The sequence below is a fragment of the Anarrhichthys ocellatus genome, unplaced genomic scaffold (genome assembly GCF_004355925.1).
Source record: "Anarrhichthys ocellatus isolate YVR2014 unplaced genomic scaffold, GSC_Weel_1.0 scaffold9, whole genome shotgun sequence".
In the NCBI taxonomy this organism is placed as follows: Eukaryota; Metazoa; Chordata; class Actinopteri; order Perciformes; family Anarhichadidae; genus Anarrhichthys; species Anarrhichthys ocellatus.
Genome location: NW_022280039.1, coordinates 5,047,402 through 5,074,052, shown reverse-complemented (window position 1 = coordinate 5,074,052; position 26,651 = coordinate 5,047,402). Strand labels below are relative to the sequence as shown.

The window sequence follows — 26,651 nt, the reverse complement described above, 5'->3', positions numbered from 1 at the left end:
ATACATCAGGAGGACTCTTGATAGTGACTAAAAGCAGCAACTATTTGATGCTCTGAATCAAAGTCCCTCTAAATCCGAGCAAAGTGAAGTACAGTAAAACAAGTTCCGTTTCTGAGTGACACAGCCTATTAACACAGAGGAGGTCATATCAAATCAGAGCCCATCAAATTTAAAGTAGCATGTCAAGACTGAAATACCCCAGTAAGGCATACCATGCTGTGAGTCCACAAAGTAAGTGAGTAATAAATTGGCCGGATGATTGGCTATTAAAAATATGTGAAATTAGCTTTCATTGCATTACATCTATCACAGCATGAGCCTTTCAGCATAATGGATAAGACGAAGGTGAAATCTTGATTGGAAGAAGAGGAAATAATTACTAAAGGGCGCAGTGGCCATTTTCATTTTCTTTTGACGTTACCCTTTTTCCGCCATGTGTAGAAAGACAGTGAGCATTTTAATACCGACGTGTTGTTTAAATATGCACACGCTGAATGAAGTATGACGGACTTGGATTTTGTTATTAACTGTATGAAACCGGGCATCAAATAAACATGTAAAACTGAAGTAGCAGAAGGTCTGTTTGACAGATTTTTACAGCATCATAAGCTCATTCTGCATTCAGGGCTACACAGCCAACAATGGCGAACACAGAAGTGTGCAGCACACAGATGATAATGATGTTGTGAATATAGAGATCAAAGTCTTCTCGCTCTGGTGATTACGCGTCCTAACAAATGCATGTACGAGGACGGTCTTATCACCTAGGACCACACAGAGGCCTTTCCATATCTGCTGCTCTCAGATGGCCAACCTGCGCCCGCCATGCGCTACGCTGCCAAATAAAAACACCACAGGCGTTGCCTCTGTGGCCAGCCTGGCCAGCTCATTTGACTGATGAAAGGAGAATTTCTCAATTTAGAATATGGGGAAAGAAAGTTTCCAATGCCTTATCGCTTCAGAAAAAAGAACTATTTGGTAATGCAATGAAACACAAGAAGGACATACAGTACGTCTGGAGAATTTATTCAACTTGTTCAAACTTCACCTCAGCTCCAATTGTGAGCATAAGCAAACTCTGTGTATCTTTTCTATGAGCTGGGTAAATTATCTACATTTCCTAACAACTGGAAGAGGAAAAGGACTGTGGAACAGCTTTTCTTTTAATAAACAATAAGTTTCATTTTGAAATTGCCTCTGTGCTTTTCACCTTGCCTAAGCAGAAAACACTCTTATTCAGCATACGGCTTGTTTACATTTACACAGGTTGACAAATGGGCTTGACCCCTTGTTGCAGCTTCTCGGAAGGTTTATAAATGTTCCAAACCAGTGTGATTAATACCGGCTTCAGTCACTACACTAATGGACGTGCATTTTAATGAATGACATCCTCATTTGCATTGCATGTTAATTATCTCAATCATTTTGTCTCTTCTGTTCACTGTAATTAGTACCTATCAACAGCTTCAATGAATCAAGCTATTTCCTCGAGATAACCCTGCTCTTTCACTGTGTAAGAAATGCTTGGTTACCTGAGAAGATAAAAACAACAACGTAACTTCTAGAATTCAGTTACTATGAACTTAACTTTTTTTAATTTGATTTACTAAACCCATAAAAAACTAACTTGGGGGTAGAGGTCAACCGATTAATCTGTGCTGATATGACATTTTCCAGATTATCCTTATCGGTGTAACTGGGCTCCGATAATGTCTGATAGCTGCGCAGCCATCAGTCACGCAAGGACGTACATCATCATTTTACGTAGAGGCTTCATACCCATAATGACGGCCACTTTTGCTGAAAATATTTGTGTGCATGTAATATAAAGTTATTCTCCATTCTGTGGAAAAACCTTCAACATATTATTCTGGCGATAGGGTTAGAAAATAGGGACTAAAACTTCCCCGCAGCTGATTTTTACAGCAAAGCTGACAAGTGGTATTCATGTCACATTCGACCTGTTTTCAAACCCTTCACAAAAGTTATCTTTCAAATATATAACACAACACTATCAGCTCTTTGTCCACGATACAAGCCTGTCAGACAGGGTGGAAAGGAAATCATTCGACTGTTACTTTAACGTACCAGGTTGGCGTTCTGTCTTCCAAATAATCCTGCCGCGTAACTATCCATTTATGAAATGAAATCGCACACTTTAGGATCCCCCTTATCCCGGGAATATGCACCAACAATAATGGTTTGTAAGACTGGCATTTAACAATTTAACGGGATGCGCAACAGAAGCAATCCACAGAACAGCATCGCCCATTGCAAATAAGTATAATGTATTCTAACAATGTCAGAAGTTAAGCTCTTCATAAACTCAGACTGATGACAGGGTGATAAAGGGGTAATTCATTGTCAAAAAATATATTTATGGTTGGTTTAATGTTCAGTTCCAGATTTATATATTTGTTTAGGTATTTATTATTTCGATCGATGGGCCAAAAATCGTCGATTTGCTTTTTCCTCCTCCTCCGAACGATATGAAAAAAACAAACATATCCATTCAGGTGATTTATCCATAACATACCATAATAAGTCTAAAGATAACTATCAGTTATGTTTGTTAATGGTATGTCCGTGGCTTCTTGGTCCCTTGAATTGGTTTGTGAGTGTGTATGTGCAGACTTGTCATTTATTATATGGAATGCGTGATGAAGGTCAATTGACGGGACACAATTGTTATTTAATAAGAGTAAAAAAAAATCTGCTCCTGCTCACTGTTGACAGATTCACTTATTCTCCTACACACCTGCCTGAATACAGGGGACGATTAAGAGTACTTCTCTAAAACAACGACACATGCCACAGATGTAGACTTGAGCTGAAGATGTGCTAACTCTCTCTCATCACTCGTTTGGAATTCCAATACAGCCAATCAAACAGTGAAGTTGTTGTCATCAGCTTGTGTTTACGTTTGTGTTGTCAGACGACTTCGCGATCAATACTGATTTGATCAAGGGCCACGGTGCTGCAGCACAGGAATTGCTGTTTACCTTGGTTAACAAGTGGCGTTTGTGAGCTGCGATCAAATAATCATTTCGTCTGAATCAGTTGTTTGACTTCAGAAAATGAAGAAATGAGTCAATGAGAACACCTAAATTGTGATTATAATGAATCGTGATCTATATGATCGTGGAGAGCAGGGGAGAGAACAGAGGTTTAACTGGCTGTGAGAAAGCACAGGAACCAGTCTGTGATGCACAATCTTAGTGTTTGCTAAAAAAAAATATATATAGAAAGAAAATATGATTTAGCCATGTTTCAGTGTGGATGTATACAATTTCAAAAAACCTTAGTGTGGATACTGCCTAAATCTTTAAGGCAGACAAGCATGACAAAGAAAAGGTGGAGGAAAAAAGAGTCAATAGACACAGACTGCAGAGTCTGAGACTGACAGAGAAAGTCTGCAGCCAGACACTTCACAGAAGAACAAAAAGAAAAGCATTCTTACCTGAGAGTAAACATCTCCACAGGAGAGTCGGCTGACACGGTGATATAAGCAGAGACGGTTTCTCTCTGTCTCATGGGTGTGGCTGGCACCATGACCATGAAGTTGTTATCAAGCCTGTGTTCAGCGAGGGGCGGCGGAGTGGGGTTCTGGTAGAGCCTCACACCACCGATCCTACGCAGCAGTGTGGAGGTGTAGGAACCAAATAGCCCTTCCTGGCTTGAGCGGATGAAGTTGTCCTTCCTGGCCTCATCTGAGTGGCACTCCCCTGCTTCTGTGGACTGCAGCATGTAGTAGAGCTCCACTGGTGTGCCCTCAGATACTTCCAGGTTCCTCTGACGTCCTGGCACTATACTGGGTGGGCTGAACCAGCTGGCCAAGGGCTCCAGTTCAGCCACGCACAGCCCCAGCCCCCCCTTCAGCTGGCAAGTGCCCCGCACCTCCTGGGTTTCATGGAAAGCAAACATGTGCACGCAGGGCAGCTTGTCGATGGCGCTGTAGTCGTCCCAGTCCCTGCCTGCGACGTAAAACAGCACCTGGACTTTGGGCTTGGCCAAGTGAATCCTGTTATTCATGATAAAGGTCTGCACCTTCCAGTTGAAGGTAAAAACAGAAGAGGCAGGAAACGTTCCCGGGCTCTGTAGGAGCTCTAAAGGGACAGGCTGCTCCACAGAGAGAGGCCCATAGCTAGTGTTCATTGAGGGCAAACTTCTGGCCTGGTAGATAAAGAAGGGCTCAGTCCGAGACATCAGGCTAGAGTTCCTCATGAAGTCCTGGTTGGCTTCCTTCAGGAAGAACGCCAAGTCCGCGTTGAGCACCTGATAGTTGACCGGCAGGTATGTGGGGATGGAGGAATATCTCTGCAATCCCTCTAAGAGTCGACAGTCGGCTACTAAAAGACAGAGGAGAATACAAAGTCAGGGCAGGCTCACTTGGTGTATACGGACAGTCTTTCAGCAAAACTAGAAGATAGTGAGTGACAGCCAATTGAAGCAGTCAAAAACTGGTACAACACATCTTAAAGTTCAACTCCGGTGGGTCAACTGGTCACCACACTGATAGTACTGCGTTCCTATTCTTAATGGGATGTCACATATGTTTTCCTGCCACTTACAATCTCTCACATTCTTACATTTAAACTCAAAATACTGAAATTACAAACAGTAACAGAATTCAAAAGTCAAAATAAAATGCTTTGTCTTGTATTGCTATTGCATTTACTGCGGTGTAAAGTCAGACTCTAGACCAGGTGATCTAAACCAGCATGTTACTTCATATTGCTTTTATTTTCAAATAATGACTTCTTCATGAATAGCACTTTTTCTTCTCATTGCTGTGTATAATCTTCAGGAAATGATAGTTTACCAAATTATTTATTTTTTGACAGCAATGAGTAAAATCAGTGGTTAACATATACTGCAACATGTTGTGATGCTCTGATAAACTTTTATAGAAATTTCAAAAAACTGAAATGTTGTACTTTATTGCTTTATATTCCATAAGAAATTTGCAAACCCACTGAAATGCAATAAAAGACTTTTGAGGCCCCAAGGTGTCTGGTGCCCCAGGGTAGTTCTCGAGTTGGACCGAAACGTGTCCACACCGAGTATCAACAATTGTCAAAAAAATATAATCTATATAATCTACCATTGAATTCCGGATCGGATACATAATCTTGTTTACTATTCTTTGATCAAATAGTTTCTGATGGAAATCATAAATTTCCCAATTTTAATTTACTAAGGCAAAGTTCTTGGATGACCACTTGTGTTTATGTAACATTTAAAAATTTAGACTTTTTGCTTATTTTGATAAATTAAAACAAGTCAACATAATTTTGGTACAGACCGAAATGTGAACTAATCATACAACATACTCTTTAAAGGGTTCAACACAATTAGGAGATTATTATAAATCATGTTTAGACGTACAGACAACTGGTATGGCTGCTTATCAGACCATCTAAAGACATGATCATAGTTCAAATTAAGCCGGATATGTGCAGTTTATCAAAGATCAAGTTTCCTTTATTGCCTATGGCTCCGCTGGTTGAGGAACAGTACAGCCTGCTTAAAAAAAGGTTTTTAATCACCATAAGAATGGGTTTTGACCTTCTTCTCAAGAGCAATCTGCTGTGTGATTACACTCCCTCAGCATACCACAATCTCCCTGCTAGCTGCCAGAGGATTTCTTTCCTCTTATCATCCGTGTAAATCAATGTCCCGACAGTTTACAAATCAGACAGGGATTTGTGATTCATGGTGCCCCTCTTGACCTCAGTGCTGCTGTCCCACTGGGGGTGCAAGGGTGTAGGCAGGCTGCGACCCTCAACCCAGGGGCAGCACCAGTCCTACTTAAGGCATTAGTTAGCTTCTCCGGAGTAAAACACTCTGATCCGGACCTTGTCTTTACGACAGGGAACACAGACTTCTTAACAACAGAGCACCAACAGAGCAGTTTGTATTTTTCCTGAACAAACCTTGTGTTGTTTGTTGGCAAGAGGCATTGTTGTGTACGTGACTTTGTGCTGCTGGCAAATGACAAGCTTAATAGTCCGGCAAGACAGAACAGTCAGGAACAAAGTCATCCTCTGGTCCCTTGGTACTGTGGTAATGTTACTCTCACTCTCATGTCTGAGCCCCTCATGTCTCAATTAAAGTGAAAGCAAAGTGCTCTCTCCAATGGCCTGCGCACCTCACTCTCTGTGTTCGAATGTGATGTTTCACAGCTGACAAAAAGGTTTAAAATGTGCTCAGACTTTTGCTAGTCCAGAAAACAGCAGATCATTGGTCACTCCTCATTAATAAATCATAAAAGAAATGCATATTAAGTTACTGATTAATGACTGGATCCCCCATGTTTTAATTACAGATTTTACATTGTGCAGCACACAGAGGCTATTGTAATGTATTTATCTACATGGACCAAATGATCCACTATTTAGAATATGATGAAAACATTACAAATAATGAACTTCAAAAACGCTGCTCTGTTAATATTTGATGCAAGCAAACTAGATAAGATCAAGAACCAGACAAAACAAATGAGTCTCTAACTATTTACAATTACAACTGCTGCACAAAAACATGAAGAAAGACCCTGTTCAAGGAACACAAGGATTCATCAAACTACCATGTGTACCTATCAAAGAAGCCAGTTGAATGCTATTTAAAGCTACGAGGAACATCTTGTGTACAAACAAAATCTAAAGTAAGATGAGCAAATATTCTGGTGGAATGGGGGAAATGAAACAGAAAATGGAAGATCCAATACTAATTAGGACCTTGGTATGTCTGCACCAAAATGTTACCGTGTTAACAGTGTGTATAATAATTACTTTCGGACACTCGGGGGATCAATGATAAACAAGATAAACAAGGTTTAACCTGTGTCTGGAACGAAACAAACATTGAATTAATAAACTGCAAAATAATCCTATCTCAAGACAAATAAAGCCTGGAAATCTCCAAACCCAGATCCAGCATAATCCGAATCAGCACGCCTGTGTTACATATTGGAATTAATAAATCATACAAAGCTATTTCAAGATAAATAGCTCCCTCCTTTGTTCTGGGGAGAAGAAATCGAAAAACACAGTACAAACGTACTTTTCAAACTGCAGTAGTTCTTTGTTTTTCTGTGCAGCAGGGGTGTAGCTCAGATAACTGGACCCCCTGAGAGAATATTGCTCTCGGCACTCCTGTTTAATAAAAGCTCTCTTTTGGAATCTGTGTGGGCCCCCTCCTGCTGTGGCCCCTACAACCAGCTGGTTATAATGTCCCTTTGGCCAGCTTTTACTTCACTTCATTTTACTGGATTGTATATTAGCAGGTTTTGCAGAATTAACATACGTGGGCGGCCAGATGTGTTGTTTCTAAGGATTAGTTGGACATCCCACGAAATAATGCTTCATGTTTTCGTTCCAAGAGTTGGATGAGAAGATTGATACCACTCATGTCTGTACAGTAAATATGAAGCTACATCCAAAAGCCAGCTAGCTTAGCATAAAGACTGCAAAGAGGGGGAAACAGCAAACCAGATGTTGTCCAATTGTTCCTAGAACACTGAAAGTTGCTGTGAACACACCAAGCACACTGGCTTCCCATTTACTCTGTGAAGAAATAGGAAGTGGCCCATTTTTCACTTTGTGTCCTCTTTCGTCCTTTTTTGACATTTTCTACCGGCGACTTCTGCACGGACAGTCGCCGACAGTGCGTCCCCCAGTGGACAAATAGGAATAGCAGTGCATTTTATTGAAAAATTGAAATTAATTAACTTAGCAAAGTCATCCAGTGAGCTGACTGGATCCTTTAGCGAGCCGGTTCTGGCCCTCAGGCCGTATGTTTAACACCTCTGATTTAAGGGGTAACAATTAGAAATTGAACGTTGTCATTAAAATACCGTTCCCAATCCCAGTCACAAAAATGCTCCATTACGTTGACAATAGGCTTGTTTTCCATCTTGCCAGGAGTTTGAGAAAGGGTTAATATCAAATTTGTCTGCACTCAGTTGAGTAATAATTGATTACATTTTTTAAGTAACCAGCCCAGCATTGAAAGTCACCCATCAAAAACCCCAAATAACACTGTGTGAGCAGTGTGATAGTAGTAGCAACTGTCTAATGTCACAGCAACAATAGCTGTGTAGTAGTAACTGCAGTTGAGCTGTAGAAATATTAATGAGGAATTTTAAAAGATACCAAATGTCAGATTTCTTCAGTATAGGGGGAGGTGGAAGGATGCACATAACTATTAGCTAGCAGAGAAATGGTCAGGCAAAGAAAAAATAATGATAATTCAACTGAGAAAAATGTCCATTTCAGCATACACTTTATGAACCACATCATGTATAATTAAATTTCCCTATTGTGTGGCATTAAATCGTAAAATGATGGGCAGCATTTTGCTGAGCCAGATAAATTCAAATGTTTGAGGCTCTTTCTTCATTTCCAGTTTTAATAAGATTCTTGCTCTCTACATGGAAACACTGTTGAGGCTGTTGGATGGTTGCTTTGTAAATGTTATTGGCAAATAGGCATTATTAAAGCCCTGTATGTCTGCACATAAGTAGTTATTTAGATTTTTACACAGGCTAGGTTGGTCGGTCCACCACTTTGGCCCAGATTGAAGTATCTAAACAATTTTTTAATGTATTGTCATCAAGTTCTGTACAGATATTAATAGTCCCATGAGGATGAATCCTAAAAACGTTGGTGATCTCCTGACATTTCATCTTGCGCAACCAGCAGGTCAAAGTTTTCACTCATCCAGTGAAGCATTCCCATATCTACTGGATTGCTCGCTGCAAAATTCTGTAAAGACAATCACAGTTCCCAGATGATCCTCTGACCTTTCTTCTAGTGCCACCATGAGATTTACATTTGTGGTTTTGAGGGAAATAACTCAATTTGAGGGGACAGACTTTAGCTCTGGCCATAACACAGCTCAGTGGAAAACAATCTTAAAGTCTCATAGAAGAAATGGATTTACAATCTCTCTCAGCACTGGTGCAGTTTCTGTGTAATGTAGTCTCTAAGGCAGTGTACAAGCATACAGCATGTAAAAAGCCATAAACAAATATCTGTTCCAATTAGTTCAGTTGTCACTTTAAAATATCTGATGCTACTCCTGCACACACAGTTAATTTAGGCTTTCCAGTTTCTGAGGTTAACAGTCAGAGATTTTCCTGTCAGACACGGATGTGTAGAGGTGTGCAGGGGGGGGAAGACAGGTCTCAGGTGAGCGCTAACTAGCCAAGCAGCACCCCTGCTATACTCAGCCTCATACAGGCTCACTCATCCTGCCATCGGGGCTCCATGTTAGGATATGTAGAGCTGGAATAGGACTGGCGGAGCGAAGAGCAGCCTTCACACTCGCAGAAGCTGGGTAAATGACAAGCCACAATAAAGGACACCAGGGAAGGAGAGGCAGCGTTCCTGCTGTCCACTCCTGGCTGTAGTAATATGGGTGGACACCGAATCGAATGGCTGCCCGGGTGGCTGGCTGGTCTGTTGCCTGTCTTTATGCTTCATCACACATGTCAAGACAGACCACAAATAAGCAACAAGGACAGAATGCTCAATGGGATGTAGCAAAAGTAGATGGTGAGCAACAACGGACAAAGTAATAGAGAAAAGGTTGGATGTTTCTGTGATATCTGAATTCTCTTAAGATATTCAGTTTTGAATGATCTCCTAAACAAGGGTCACATACAAAAGGATTTTCAGCACATTATTGCAAAGTTGCTGTTTGTCGAGGTTTACAATTACACTGCCTTTGACCCTCATCCTGACCCTAAATCATTCTGAGCTTTGTCATGAATGCCAAATAGGACAATCTTAAACATGAGGGATGACTGAAAGCTCTCTCGTCCCATTGAATTACCCGCATCGTATTTCTCACCATGTTCAATTAATAAAGGCTATTGAATTTGTGACCATGCGTCAAGAATAATAATTACACTATTTCCTTCAAGGATCATTTGCCGATGATTTATGCTTTTCAGTCACCAAGAAATTCAAGAAAGAGGGACTGGAAAAATAATCAATACATGACACAGTATGGTTTCACTTCATGCCAGCTTCCATAGAAAAGAAATCATTCAGGCACATAGAGGTCTGTGGAGTCCGCCCAGCTGATAAGTAAGAGTCATGGAGGATGGAGGTAGGGCCACAATACAGTTTGGAAATCTTCTGAGGTAATATTCTACACAGATGACTCTTCTTTATCTTGGAGATGAGCTGAATCCAATGCACAAGGATAGCTCTTGATTAAGGGTCAGTTTAAATTAGTGTGTGTGTGTGTGTGTGTGTGTGTGTGTGTGTGTGTGTGTGTGTGCGTGAGAGAGTGTGCGTGTGTGTGTGTGCTAGCAAGCTACTGATGGTCCTGCTGGGGCTGTTTGTTGCCTCGCCGCTAATGGATGGCCGCATTTAAGACACTAAGAGCTAATAAAGAGTAATGGGCCCGTGGCTTCAGAGGGGAGGAGGGCGAGCTATTTTGAGTTCATGAGAGAAAGCATCATCTCGAGGATTAAAGAGTATCGATCGATTGAGAGTAAACACTGCAACGCCGTGCCGCTGGCCCGTTTAGTGAAGCTATGAATGCAATTTGAATGAATCCCAAATACGCGCCTCTGTTAGTGGGACGGTCAGTGGGGATGTCATTAAGGGATGCTGAGAAGGTCCTCCAGGTGCTGCGAGTGGGCCCGATATGTCTGGAACAGTGTTACCACAGCAGGAGACTGCAGACTGGGTGGCAAGAACCCTGAGCATCCTGGGCATCCTGCGGGCAGAGAACAGCACCTCCTTTGTTCCACCCAGTGCACATGGCTGGAGGGGAAAGGGGTTGAGAGCTTTTGGCTTGGGTTGGGAGCATGAGACAAGAACATATCTGTGTGACAATCAGTATTCACGTGGCCCCTCCGGACTTCTCTAAAACATAAACTGAGCTCCTTAATGAATCTCTTCCCCTCACACTGGCCTTTATTGCAAAACGATATCGTAAATCAGGACTAAATACAGAGGCATTCGCCAGGCAGAGTCAGTCGGCCTCTTTGTGAGTGCAGAGGGACATTTAATGGTGATTGAGCTCTGTTAAGGCAGAGGAACAGATACAAATACACTCAGGACGTATTGGCCACCTACTGATGAGTGCTAGGTTCGAAATTATATAATTACACAGCAAATAGGATTCTAGTGGCAGATTACATGACGATTGACAGTAATCACTGAAAAATGGAAATTCAGATCTGTTGCTGCAATTCACTTTTCAATGTTCTCCAACTCTATCATAGTTCCCCTCTTTCAGTGTTATCACCAAGAAATCATGTTAACACTGCACTATATCAAGGAACCAAAGAAAATGAAGCAGATTGATTATGAAGCCTGTCTTAGAAAATGCTGCTGGAAAATGAAGCAGTGTCTCTCTGATGAGTGTGACGAGGTCGCATCTCATAATGAAAATGGGTGTGAATCAAGCCAAAACATGTTTCTCTCCTCCCAGGGTCAAGACACATCAACACAAACTTTTACAAAGCCTTTGAAAAAAACATAACTTCAGAGTTCAGCTATGGTCCATTCAAAAAAAATGTACAATGAACAGTTGTTGCCTAGAATTAGTTCAAGCCAAAATCTTGAAGTCTTTGGAGGGTTTGCTGAGGAACCTCGGGATGATAGCTGTAAAATCCATAAGTTAATTAAATCAGTTTATATAGTCGGTACAGAGGGAAGATTTCCCCCAAATCCCTTTATTTATAGCAAGGTGTGGAAAAACAGCTCGTAAATGAAAGAGTTCTGTAGCACAGTGTCTTTGTATGCTTAAGTACCTTCTTATCCAACCGTGCTCCCTCCCCAAATTTACTGGTAAACCTCTCCCCAAGGTCACCCACATATAGGATGATAAATTCTGCCTGGAGCTCTCCTGACAAGGCTGAATCCCTATAAATGCGGCCACGCTGCGAGACTTGGCTACGCAGTGTTTATAAATGTAGTGTAGGCTTATCTCTGAGTTCTTAAGAAGCTTTCTCTTCTAAGTTCTACTGCACCAGACATTAGGTGCATTGCTAATGAATAGACGATAATTCTGATGATAATTGACCTGGATTGAAAGTTTGCAGTACTATTAACCTGTAAATGCTTAATGTCTTCATTTGAAACTGAATGGTACATTTGGATAAATTGCTGAGCAAACTTTGGAGGCGTTACGAATGTATTCAATGTCATGAGAAAGATGTCAATGGAGAGAAACAGGTGCAGATTCACTCCAGGTGGTGTGAGCTGACGCAAAGATTTGTTTGCTTAAATTGAATGTTTCATCTCGAGCAAGAAATTAAGAGTTGTGAAATTCTGTTCATTTGCACAAAGCAAGCAGCAAAAAGTAATGGGAATGGTGGAAAATTAGGAAACAAACTATTGAAGAGTTTCTGGTTGGTTATAGAGTCCGTCTTTGTCAGCTGTCAGGCAAACAGATACACAGACGCTTTTAGTCTGTGTTGTTACAGCTGCGGTCTGTGAACTGTTGCAAAGGGAAAAACAGCTGACTGCAAAAACATTTGAACCTTTGAATTTATATGGATACTGAAAAGACCACGTCAGTATACATCAAACGATGGATTGCTTTCAAGTGCTTGTGTGAAGCTCCATCATCTAAGACTCAACAGTTGAAAGCCAAAATAGCATAAGCTTCGTCCCACTATTACAGAACGTACTCATTCTTAGTATGTGAATTGTGAGTATTTAGTGAAAAAAACTCTAAACTTTGAAATTTGATATTTTGAACCAAGGTAAAGTTAAGAATATACCATCATGCAAGCCAAAAGACTAAAAAAAAACATAACATAACCTTAGATGAGATTGACATTAATTAAGACAAGTCTAGAGACATTTACTTGAATTCAGTCAAACAGCCTTGCATAGTAATCAAAAATCAATTCCATACTCAAAACAAGTTAGATTTGATGTAAAATCTGGATATAACATTATCTCACTGGCGTAAAAATATAATTGTTGCAGTGAACTACAATAGGCTACAGTAACAAAAACAGTTAACCACAGCATAGCAAGAAAAGAATGATGCAATTAAACAATGCAATGGTGAATTCAGTTGTTGGGACTTCACCATGTGGTTGAAACAAAGAGAGAGGTACGATACATATCGCGATACGATACGATACATATTGCAATATATTGCAATACTCTTTTTTCATGAAAATGTAAAAATAGAGCTGAAAATACAACTTGCTGTGTACCATGTGGATAGTCTAATACGTACATAACATATTTATAACTCAATGGACAAATTTCATCAAAACTGCTTCATCGGGGAAGCAGTTTTTTCACTCAGCAGAGAACACACTGAACTGAAATGCAACTGCCATAAAAAAATGATATGAAAATGAAGTGCATATTGTATTCTCATTGTATCACTGAACACTTTTTTTAAAATAAAATCATATGAAATAGAGTGCATTAAGTAAAGTTGTCTGTCACTGTGGCTGGGTGCTTCCCATCGTGCTGTGGTGTCGTGATGTGGTGTGACGTAATCTTAACATCCGACTTGTTAGTTTAGTCGTCTAACATCGCACATCAGGGCTACTCTCTCTGCAGGGGGAGCGATGTTGTGACACATTTCATCACCTTTATAATTCCTGGGCGCTACACTGCTTCATCCATCATGTGTTGTCAAGAATGACTCAGGATCACATCGCGCTGCTCCACAGTATACGGCCGCTTGCTTGTGAGACACCATGTTGTGATTTTGGCCGGATCATGTGACAGGCCGGGAGAAGGCAATAGGCAGCAACATGTAGCGTTACAGCAGTGGAAGAGAAGGTTGCTTGACACACGCAGGGAATCGAGGCATTTTAAAGGACATTTTAAATCCGTTTGAAACAGGATTTAAAAATTGGCTCTTAGTTTTGACAACAAACATCACGTTTTGTAGAAAATAATAATAATAATAAAGCTTATTTATACAACACATATCAAAACGAGAAGCAAAAGTGTTTCACAGGCTGACAAAAGGATAGCATACAATGCAGATACACGCCAGTTTCCACATAAATATATATTTACAAACACACATGAATAAATCCGAACGAGGTCTGTAAACTACAAGTAGCCTACAGATCGGCTCTAACAGGAAGGAAGTAACTGTTTCTGTGACTTCCTGTCTATGTCAAGTTTTTTGTCAACGCCCCCTGCTGCTGCCGCCTGCGCTCATTCACTTTCCAGGCGAGGCGCATCAATATCAATAGTTCAGTTTTCATACTTGCTGATAACCAAACACGCTCCTGCCAGATCCCAACACGGTGTTTGTCATCATTATTTTAGGGCCGTAGTAACTAATAGCAACGGTTGATGTTGCACTCTGCACTGATGTCATCTGGTTTTCTGTACTTTCACCTTTTACAACAGATCAAGGTCTCTCTTTTCTGCTCTAACTCAGCGCTGGACATTCTTCACTAAACTGTACCAAGAGACAAAAGAAAAATCCATCGAAACACGTAAGGTATTTTTCACCTATAGGGTTTTCATTCTATTGGGACTTTAACGTTTAACCTCCACACATGCACTCATCAAGATCTATCATCTTTCTCTGGGTAACATGATGAGTTCAGGGTGTTAATTCCCCAGTGGGTTGTTGTATACATCAAGGTCAGTGCAATCAATAGTTATATATATATTTAGAATTTTCAAATCCTTGGAAATATAGAAATATGATGTTTTCTTTCTCTCTATAGAAGTATCCATCCACCCCACGCTGTCTCGTTTCCTTCTGAAAAGAGCTTTTCTTTGCAGATCTAGATGGGTTGGCTGTAAATCTGCAGTTTAACCTAAAATCTGTCAGATTTGAAACTAACTCCTTGAACAAGTAGATATATTTTGGGCCAGGGAAAGAAAGCTATTAAAGCAACGGGAGTGAAATGTTTCAATTTAAGACTAGATCAGAAGTGCTTTCACACTCACTGACAAAATCTGTTCATTTTAAAGAAATATTCCCAACTAGCAAGGCGGCGGGGCACATTTTGTTTACAAAAGCCTCCTTATCGAGCTGCCAGGCTAAATTTTATTTCAATGACTAACAGCAACTCACTCTGCACTCCAGCAAACGAGTCTGTAGGAATCCTGGAAGACTAGACCATTCCTGCTGAGCGAAATCTTTGGACGTGGGCTTTCCATTGTGTTGAAAATAAATAAATAGCTAAGGGAACAGAAGCTAATTATAATTTTACTTCTACAAACATTTCTTGGATGCAGAGCTGCTCTGCAGGCAGAACAATAAACATCTTACTGTTTGAGTTAATCCTCAATAGGCCAAGTTAAAGCACCACAGGTTTTCCTGGCTAACTAATGTTAGACTGAACCCCAGTGAAAAGCAGAGATGAGAGAAGGGCAGCAATTAATATGAAGCCTCATGCTCTTGCTGTGAAAAAGGAAAGGAAAAATAAGTTATTCTTGGCACATTTAATTAATCCTGTTAGCCGTTAGACCTAGCTGCAACGTGAGGGTCGTGTGACCGAGGAAGACAGCTATAGGAGTCGTGTGCAACTTTAGTCTGCTGGTACTGTAAGAAGTCGATCAATGAAGAATGCGAAACAAAATCAGCTTGTTAATTAGTGCTAGTAAGTAGTACAGTACATTACTACAGTACTGCAACATGTCTTTATTATTTCACCTCAACTTAGCTTTAAAAGGAAGTAACCTTCCTGGGATGGGAATGTAATCAATACAAAAATGTTAAAATGTACGAACGAATTAGAGAAACAAACTAAAGACTTGCATTCATCTACACATTACTTCTAGTTGATTAGGTTTAGAAAAGTTTCATTGCAGATTTTTCTGTGGTTTTAATGTATTTCGCCCAGAAAAAGGAGTTTTTACCAGCTCTGTTTTGAATGTCTTGCTTGGAAAAATAGGTCGTGAAGAGGAAACAACTCAATGCGACTGTAGTAGAGAGACAAAAAATAAATCTCAAATATAAATTCTTCGTAAAACCTATTCATTGTAACATTGAAACACATAAAACAGCACCATCAAAGTGTGGTCCATAACACTGTAATAAGAGCTAGCTTGCACAGCCCAAAGTAAATATCATTTTTAAACATAAAAATAAGTTTTGGAGTACTGTGATGTGTAGCACTATTACTGCAGATAATAATGACCTCTGGCCTTTTGGGACGTCTCCTCATATCTTCGACACGCTCTGACATTACTCTGAAAACCATTAAATACTCAGGTGAGAGTTTATATCACCTATTCCTTATCAACTTTATACTGCTGCAGTGGAGCTGCTCAGCCTCTATCAGACAGCTGAGGTTATGGTGCTTCCAGGTGTAAAATATTACTAACTGTATAACTTTGACACAGCTGCCTCCCTTCATAAATTAGGCGATGCACTGAAAAATGTGCTATAAAAACATCATCACATTAACAGTGCTGCCAAAAATCTGTATGCCTACCATGCCCAAGACAAGACAGTGATATCTCAGTAAATGTAATTCTAAAAGAGCTGTTCATATTTGAGAAGTGGAAGATCCAACACCATGAGCACGACCTGCAAGAACATTTCTTATTACATGCAATAGCCTGTTGGGGCTGTTAGTACTGTAATTTGGTTTTCATTCTCCACACTAAAGGATTCAGCATTTCAGTTCCGTGCACCCAGGGTTCCCACTTCCTTAGTCATAAACAAACCAAGCGTGAAGTCACATGGACTGACAGCTAACTTGCTCATTGGAGGATTATGGTGATTTGTCAGCAGCGCTACATACTGTAAAATCTGTGAGGGGAAAAAAAACAAAATAAACCTTATTCAGAAGACATTCTGAAGTTGTTCTACACTTTACTATGCGAGAAGGCTTGATTTATTTTCTCTGGTGGTCTGAACCGCAAAGAGCTAATAAAGAAAAAGCAGAACACAGTTGGAGCTGCAGTCAAGAGTACAGAGTATCAGGTGAATTTGTCTGGATTAGCTTTCTAAATAAATGTCACATTCTGCATATCCAATATCAATAAATTCTGCTAGTTGTCCATGTTGCTCACATCACACCATGGTTTTTTCAAAAAAATGGATCAAGCCCTACATTTGTTGGTGGTTTCAATTCCTGCACCGGGGTTCAAATTAGCAGTATTCACAGCAGATGAAATTGACAACAGACACGGAGCAGTTTAGGGTAGTCTTGTTTTTGTGGCTGTTATTCGGTCATTCGAATCAGCGTTAAAGTAGATAAAATGAGACGTGTAGAGAAATCTCCAACCAAGAGTGTGTAAAGACCACTAACATTAATGTGATTAAATTCTTCTTCTACATTGAGTTCTATCGCCGCTGCCCAGTTGTTACAGCACCAGTCTATTTCTTACAACGTGAAGAGATATACCAAAAATAAATCACAAGTTCACTTTCGAGTTCTTTCTGTGAAATTGTGTGCAACTCCTGATCTCTTATCAAATAATTGATAGAATTCTCCTCTAGCCTACACTTTCAGGTTATATGTACTCTGTATGCTTGTGTGAGAGGATCTGTATTTATGTTTTTGTCTGTTAGTGTTTGTCTCAGCGGTGAGCTCCTGTTTGCTGTGCCATATCACAGAGTGATTCTTCATCTCTCATCTGTCTTCATTCACAGGAGACTGCTGTCTCAGAGATCAGCCCACCTCTATCTGCTGGTCAGCTCACAGTATCTTTCCAGACATATTTCTCATTCCGACAAAAGTTGCCTTGTCGACATGCAGGTCAGATCCTGAATATTTCTTTGGATGAACAGGTCTGGCTTCCATCTCTGAAAAGACCAGATAAGAGCAGCATGCTCAGTTGTTTTATAGGTCCTTTCTCCTTATCATGTGGTAATTTTTTCTCTGCTTTCCCCTGTCCTTTGGCGTGGATATTGTTGAAGCAGTCATGCTTGCGTCAAGAATGCAAGGTAGCTTGTGTGATAAACTTTGCATCCTCTGTCAAAGCAATATACACTTGTTTAAGTCCCTCCAGACAGGCTATACAAACTACAACCGGACAGAGAAATGCCATATAGGATTTCTTTTTTTAATCAACTGGTAAAAAGCTTGAGGTTTCTTCACTCTCACGGGCTAAATTATCCATCCTACGCATGGCATGTGCAATTAAGGATGGAGCACTGATTACATCACTCAATTTCAGCAGTTGCCTTAGTCCCAAAACATCTAATTACAGGGCATTCTCACAACAATCTTCAAGGTTCTCCAAGAAAACACAAAAACAGCATGACACAAGACAGCAATAGTAATCAAATGCAATCCAGCAGGGCAAGCACTTGCCAACTGCTTGTTTGCACTTATCTCTGGCTTATACAGGGGAGTAGTTAGAGTTTCCTCTGAGCGAATCATATCAAGGCCTCTATCATAATTCTGCACATCCCTTTGCCAAATAGTTTTCACAGCAAAAAAATAGTCAAATCAAATCTTAATAATTTTTTGGCCACATGGTACTTAAAGGATACAAAGTTATGACTTCTATGCTGCCAAAATGCTTGTATCATTTTTAAGTCCAGACTGTTATTTTTACTGCTGTAGAAAAAAATTCTGCAAAGCTTTTAATGGATGCAAAGTCGACCGCCATATTAGACTCCCTCCACTGCCTGCCAATAAAAGTCAGAGTCAATTATAAGGTTTTAATCAGCACCTTCAACACAGTCAATGATCTGCATCCAGCCTACATTTCTGAACTTTTAACCCAGAACCCGGGGTTCTCTTTAATATTTTCTTAGTTCTTACTTTTGGGGAGCTGCCATGCCACTGTGTACGCACCCTTCGGATGCAGTCCAGAGTAGAAGAGTAAAATACTGCATATTACTCTTTTTTCCAAAAATTAAAAAACACTGAATTCAGGTAAAGAAAAACCTTATTTTAAGTGTCATTTTGATGCAAAGATTTATACATTAGCAGGAATGTTGCACAATGTGAAAGTGAAAGCAGTTGTCTGTTTACTTAAATGCAAAAGTGCAATACATATATTTTTCAATTGTATCAATTTGTAGGTACTTGGTCATAAACTAAAGTATTATAATTAAAATGTTTACCTGATCATGGCTGTAGATGAAAGTGAGTGTAAATCAGCCTGACGGACAACGTGAATTTCTGTACCAAATTTCATGGCAATCCATCCGTAGTTGTTGAAACATTTCACTCAGAGGGATCACATGAGTAGGGCTACCCCCCAAACTCAATTCTAAACGGGAATCGGTTCCAAGTCAGTAAAAAGCCAAGGTATTTATAAGGTCTGGAGTTAACAGTTCTGCTATCGGTACTTTAGAAGTTACTAAGTGAAAGATAGCAGCATCTCAAACCTCCTCTCTCTGTCTCTGTGCCTGTCTTTGCACGAGTGGCGAAGTTGTGCTTTACTTTGACACACACAGCAATTTCCACTTAGTACAGAACAAACTTAGTACAAACACACATTATGGCAGAGAGAAGAAAAAGATCCAAAGTGTGGCTACACTCGAGTAGATGCTGATAACTCTTGTTGTCTCAAATGCAATAAAAGTCTTACAAGTAAGGGAGGTAATACCAGCAATTTATAAAAACATTTGGCGAATAAGCAGAACATTAAACTGCTCACATGCACAGTTTTCGACCGTTTGGCGAGCAGCCGTCTACCCTCGTCCACTGCAGGTAACGTTAGCGATGCCATACGGAGTTTGATCATAAGAATAGGTTAATAAATGAGAGCTCATCACTTAGCTAATTGTTTAACTGCGAATGTATTCTAAAGATTTTGGTAATTATTGCATTGCTGCTCAAGAATGACTATTTGTATACAAACAAAAACAATAAAGCAATGATGATTCTTTTCTTAATTAATTGTCTTTTTTCTCACAATATAATCAAAAAGAACCGATAAGGGCATCGATAAGAAACCGAACCGATAAGCAGAATCAATAAGATCTGATATCGATACAATCCTAACGATACCCATCCCTACACACAAGTCATTAGGGTTCATCCTCTGGGGACCATTAAAGTCTATGCAAGATTTGATGACATATTTCAGTCTGGGCCAAAGTGGTAACAGAGAAACAGGCCGACGAACATTGTCATCCATGAAGCCATGACGCTAGTATAATTATGATATAATATACTAATCCAAATTCTAATCCCAAGGAATTGGGAAAGACAGCATTCAGTGTTGCATTAACATCAATTTTATTTCCCAATTTGAATTCAACTTTAAGATTTTCTAAGCTAACCCTTCATTATCATTGGGGTCATTCTGCCTCAGCATGGTGTGGCTTTTTTCAATTTGCGTGAAATTGAAGGCCTCGGGGGTTAAGAGGAGAATCTGCAGGAGCAGATAGTGGTTCAGAACGCGCTGCGACAGGGTCTGCTAACTGCCAGCGCTGCCCCTCCTGGCCTGTGCGACACCACTGAGAACCACAGGGCCAATGACTCACTATTGCCACGCTGTCTATGTTGTGACTGGACAAATCTAATCCTCCCTCGTCATCAGCTCAGTGTCCCCCAGGATGAGAGAAACAAAGAAGCATCGACGCTCCAAGCTGCCAAAAACCGAGGACTGCAGGCTGCCGGACAGCCAGGGCAAGATGACAGCGTGAAATCCTTGCTACACATGTGGTAGAAGATCAGGATATATAAGGACAATGCTTTTTAGATCCAGAAAGTTAAAGTGCGTAAGAGGACTTTTGTGCTCTTTGTCTATGAACCACGCTGACTCAGTGGGTTCACTCGAGGGAGTTCATACAGTTAGAGCCACTCCTGACTAACTTGTACACTGATTGTGCTCTGAGGTGGCCATTACTTTCACACTGATTAAGAACCGGTGATTGTGTCAAGACTGATTGGGGACGCATACATACACTGGCATTCCAATTACACCAAGTACCATCTAGCCAATGGTCAGAGCGTTCTTCGGGTCATTTACATTTAACTGAGTTGTAGTGAATGAACAAATAATTGTTCTATAGAAGTGTTTCTGTTGGGTATCGGCTTTAAAAATCAAGGCAGCAAATAATCATCACATCCCATGATCAACACCTTACATTTGAAAGGGACTCTTTGACTTTCTTTCACCCCAGTTGGTCCAACTTGAATGCTGATATTGATTAATGCCTATGTGTAATAAAACACCACATATAGTCATTGTATGCATTGTATATTTATATTGCAGTTCGTCAGTGAATAATTTATGTTGTTTTTATAAACACACAACATGAGCAAACGTTTTGGATAGGGATCTCTTAAATTTGGTTATTGAAGCTGCCCCACCCAATATTTTTATATTACTATCTCTAAGAGATCTCTAATGGTGACAAACCCAACAGACTCTGCTCCGCTCAGAGAGTTTTTCACTTCACTATTTTAATTACATCTCATCAACTGTGTTTGCAGTCGAATGCAGCTGTTTTCAAGGATAAACCCAGTGTTCGCAAACCTGCCGAGCACAAAACAGCAGATAAACAAAGTTAGCAACTGGCTAATGAACATAGTGTTAACAGGTAAAGAGCAAGATATTTCCCTCAGGAGCAATTAAAAGGAGAGTGAGTATTCATCTTACATTCACTGGTGATTGATACAGTTGTCATTACCATGCCCAGCGCGCAAATTGTGTCAGTGTGTACCTGCACGCATCAGTGCGCCAGTGTGTTGGTCTTAAAATGAGGTGTATTAATTTGCACAACTGACAAACAAAAACCTGCTCTAAAGTCAATGGTGCTTTTAGCATCATTGGCTGCTAGCCGCCAGCGCTTTACAGTTAATTTCTCCCCGGCATTGGCCAGTTAGGTTTAAGGCATTTTGCTGGTAACATATTGACTTCTTGCTTCTTCATAAAATATTTTGTCTGTATGCTCTCTGGTGCTTCAGACAATTCTGCAACGAACAACGCGTTGAGCATAAATGCGTTTTTTGCGTGCTCGTAGCTCGCGCTCCATCTGTGGAGGCCTGCGCCACAGTACCTCGCGAGTGAGCTTAAACAAAGCTTCACACTCGGCCTCTCCGGAAGCTGGTGAGTAATGCAGCCTCCGGATTCAGCACCCCGTCTCAATGGACAGCAAATGGAGTACCCACCTAATCAGTATGATGAAACTCATCAATATAAGACAATACTCCGTCTGTACTTAAAAGTTGGAAGCTTCAAAGTATCATTCATAAAGTTGACATTCGGATTCTAAATCAACATTTGAAGGCAGCACAGCTTTTTTTGCATTTCAATTTATTCTGTTTAAAACCAGTATTTCTGCACATTAGCAGATAAACATTAGGCTACACTAATATTATCATCATCATACTGTTTGTAGAATGTGCTTCCAGTGGTGGCTGCGTAGGACTGTTTCTGGCTCGATGCGCCCAAAACACACCTACACTGTAAAAGTGCGCAGTACCCAAAATGTTTGACGTAATTGATTACCTAAAAATATTTAAGTAATGGTAATATTTTTCTAAGTAAATATGAAGTAAAAATTATATATTCAGTCAACTTAATTTGAAAATTTAAAAAAAAGTAAAGTTCCCTGAACTTAAATCAAATATTTCTATTTTCTAATATTTTTAACTGCTGCATACTCATTTCAATTAAATCAATGATACTAATACTATTATTAACTTCCACTGACTTATCCTTAACTCTAATCTCTTGTGCACAACTAATAGCCTCGGGGAAGTCTACTCAACAGATACATTTGAGAAAAGCTCAAACACTGATCTCTTGAACTCTTGCTTTATCTCAGCATCTAACATATCTAAAAAATACAGTAGTGACGAGGACTATGTGTGTTGTTCATTACTGAAATTACATTTTAACATTAATACAACTGTATTACCACAGTGACAGTGCTTTGTTGCTGTTTATGTATATTGGCGATACTTAGTTCCTGCAAAGCAATATTAGAACAGAAATGTTAATTGATACTAATACAGCAGCTGTTAGACACCACTGTTGGGACTGAACATACAAACTAAGCATGTATGTGATCATTCCGATAACAACATTTTGAGCAGAGACAAACTCAGTCAAACTGAGCTACCACAGAGTGAAATATAAATCTGTGATGCCACGCTGATGTAAAGCCCAGAGCTGCTTCACTGACAATAGATATGTTGATTTCATACACTGATTTATTTTTATATCCAAAAGAGCTTTATGTTCTGATAATACTGTTTGTTTCAAATGATAAAACGTGCTGTGTCAGAGGCACCTTTCCATCCATAAGTCATTCCTCATGCAGCTGCACATTGGTTTGCTGTCATAGATGAGAGGGCACAGCCAACTCTCCAGCCTTGTTCCAGCTGCAGCAGACAATAGTGATTCTTCACAAACAGAATGGACTGTTCAAATTATAAAACGAATATTTCAAAATTAAAATTCAATGGTAGTTTTAAGGCTGCTCAGTTCAGCATGAGCTCACAACTTTGAGTCACAGAGAGCGGCACGGCTCCCATTTTAACATAATCTCAACAATCAATCAGCCACACCACAAAGAAGTCAATGGGCCTTGACAATATGTACCTGTCAGATCATTGCCTCTAATGCATTAAGCTCTGATGCCTCTGATAGACAGCGACAGCCCCGCACACAACCAAGTGCTCCTCTCTCTCAGATGTAGTGACAGCCTATTGTCCAGCCACCTGCCTGTGATTATTCAAATCAAAAATGCATAACCAATCGAGTTATGGACGCATCTCCGCTGACAGGAAGGAAGCAAGACTCTGCTAAGAAACAGACCATAAAAAGCTATAAATGGCTGGAAAAACAGTAAAAATATGCCTCACACGCCTTATACAAAATACTTTTTACACTCTGTGTGATTTTATATAATATTAATATTAAATAGTATTATATTCAATTCAGCATAAATGTTGATGTTAATTTTCCTCCTGTTCACATCTGTGCATGCACTGAAGCCCCAAAATCACAGTACAAGGAAATGAAGTTATTGGGTTTATTCATTTTGTTTACTGTAAGCCTTGATGCAGAATATATTACATTAATATCTAATATTGTAGGATGCTGTCCTTGAAGTGTATTTCTTTTTTTTAGAGAAAGCTCCCAGGCTAATGTCATTTTATTAATCTATTGAAGAAATAAAAACATAATCCTTTTATTACTTCGGTGTTTTTTTCTAATATCCTATGATTTAATAGCTTTTACATTGCAATAATCAGTACACATGTATTTTCTCCCTCTTCCATGCAGAATGAAAATGTTCAACTGTTATTAAAAGCAGTAGAAATACATTAAAGATATAGGTTACAACGTAAAGACAGCAAATGTGTAGGTGTTTTTCAGGGACATTATTTGCAAAAATAAAGCACAACACACACTGTTAAGATGTCTGAGCAGTGTGTATGGGAGGAAATGTCCTTTATAGTTTAGCTGGGTTTGTATGAATGCCCACTAAGCAAACTAAGTGATTAGAAGAAAACATCAAGGCATATGCTTTTTACCATTACTGATAAACTGCAAACCAGGGTCTTTTACACTAAGCTGTTGAGTATTAGGGGAAAAAATTACAATTTTAAACATACGTATCATATCTTTTCATCAGTATTCAATTCAGTCTCTTAATTCTGCAAAATAATTGTTACTTAAATGTGATCTGTTTAGCGACGTCTGAGTAAGAGATTAAGCTATGCTCGGGAATTTGTCCGGCAACAAATTTGTCATGGTCCCCAGAGGATCAATCCTAATGATAGACTTTTCCTCTAGCGCCACCATGAGGCTGACATTTTAGGTTTTGAGTGGACTATCTAAAAACAACTTTTGTTGGCATTTAATTTGGGGCGCGTTATTTGTGGTGCCCAGACAATGAATTATAACAATTTTGGCGGCCCCATGTCTTTTCAACTAGCGCCACCATCAGGTCAAAATATTGAGTTGTGCAATACTTTGGTTTACGACCAAATGTCCCAACATCACCCTCAGTTGTTCTTTGTGTTTCGTGTTAATTGGTCAATCTTAGCATTCGAACACATGCTAAACCTAGATGATGAACACGGCAAGCATTGCCTAATAAACATCAGCATGGTAGCATTTTTATTGTGAGCATGTTAGCATGCTGATGTTATCGTCTTACAGAAGTGCATGCACAGCTGTAGACACTTTATTCTACCACACAAGACACGTTTTTTAAATCATGAGTTCTAAATCTGACACCTCGCAATTCTAAATTGTAATTTTCAAGAGCAGCCTGAGTTCATGATCAACAGTGAAGTTCCATTAAAGTGTGAGGTTTGAGACAGCCTGCAGTCTGACACAAACTGGCAAGTCTCTGGTGTTTTGCACCACATCTAGTTGACGCAGCGCGACTGAAGCACACACAGTCTGGCTGTGAACTCCCAGACAGATTTATGAGGGGAAGTCCTCTATTCAGACACAACTATCCACTGATGAGAGAACGCACAAATACTGCATCAGCATGTTGCAGTGTTTGTGCTTTCTCTCATCAGGGGATAGTTGTGTAAAGCTTTTACACAGATTTCCTCCATTCCCCTTCCATAATCATGAAACCTGATTAAATTGAATGTGAGATCACGGAAGTTATAAAGAGCCAATTAACACAAGGCAGATGTGCTTTGTGGGAATATTATAGGACATTTTACTGATGATAGATGAATTCATGGGGGTAAAGAAAACCTTGTTTGACTCAGTGCTCAAAAGTGCTCAAAGCTACAATGTATGCCTCCCGCACACACACACTTTAAGTATTATGAGCGTAAAATAGCAATACAAGAGATTTACTTGAGAGTCCACCTATTCAGTGTGTTTACGGTCATTAAACAAACAACGGTGCTCAATTTGTCACACAAACCAATGGCGTAAAACATTTGTGATGGTTGATAATCACACGGCAGAGAAGTCCAAACCCTGCTTACGCCGGGGCTGCTACTGTGATTCTCTTTTCTTTTCTCCTTCCATGAAGAGAACTGCGGAAAACACCCAAGCCACACCAAAATTGGATTTGAGAGAAGGGAAAAATCTGCCTCTTTTTATCAGTGTCCTCCCTCACAAATCTAAAAAGTGCACCACAGTGTGCTCAAATCGTAGCTGTAAGATAGCCTTGATAACAATACCACCAAGCCAGGGATTACCTCTGTTCTTTTCATGTTCTCCGATCCGTGAACAAACCGTAAACATTACCGAGCTAATGCCAAATAACAGGAACAATTATATTACAGGGCTTTATCTAATGCAAGCTCACTTAAGACAGAGACTCATTTACAACTTAATGACCATTATGCTACTTATTCAAATCGAATTGATAATCTGTTAATGGTTTGAAACTGAATTTAGGATTAGTGGTTCTCAATGAGAAATGTTCCATTGCTATAAAACACTTTGACGCGGAGTAAGGTCAGAATGAAAATGTCCACCAGAATGCTGATGAAATTAGACCAGTTTAAAGTCAATTTGATGTAGTACAACGTAAACAAAGGAAACACAAACGTGGCAGTATGCTAAACAGTCTGTCCGTATCGTGTCCTCTCTCAGCCAGAAGTTATGTTTTTGCACCGTCGAGATTTTAAACTCAACATCTCATACAGATGACTTTTGGTCCATTGATTTATGTCATATTTTGCTTTTTTCCAGTGAAAACAAACCATTTTCTGTGCCTGCAGTAGCCTATGTCAATCCTCTCTCTCATTTCTTGGTCCTTGCTTGCTCAAGGACATGAGCTGCAAGGCTTAAAAGTCTGCCAGGGGCAAGAGAAGA

The 26,651-nt window shown here is 39.9% G+C and overlaps 1 protein-coding gene across 1 annotated transcript in view; it reads right to left on the bottom strand.

Annotated features, from left to right (window-relative positions):
• The window catches only part of si:dkeyp-14d3.1 (transmembrane protein 132C), a 117,683-nt gene that overhangs the window by 88,058 nt on the left and 2,974 nt on the right, over positions 1-26,651 (bottom strand). Inside the window, exon 2 of the mRNA XM_031848948.1 lies at positions 3,461-4,349. Coding sequence (XP_031704808.1) covers positions 3,461-4,349 — 889 coding nt within the window. The remainder of the gene's footprint in view (positions 1-3,460; positions 4,350-26,651) is intronic.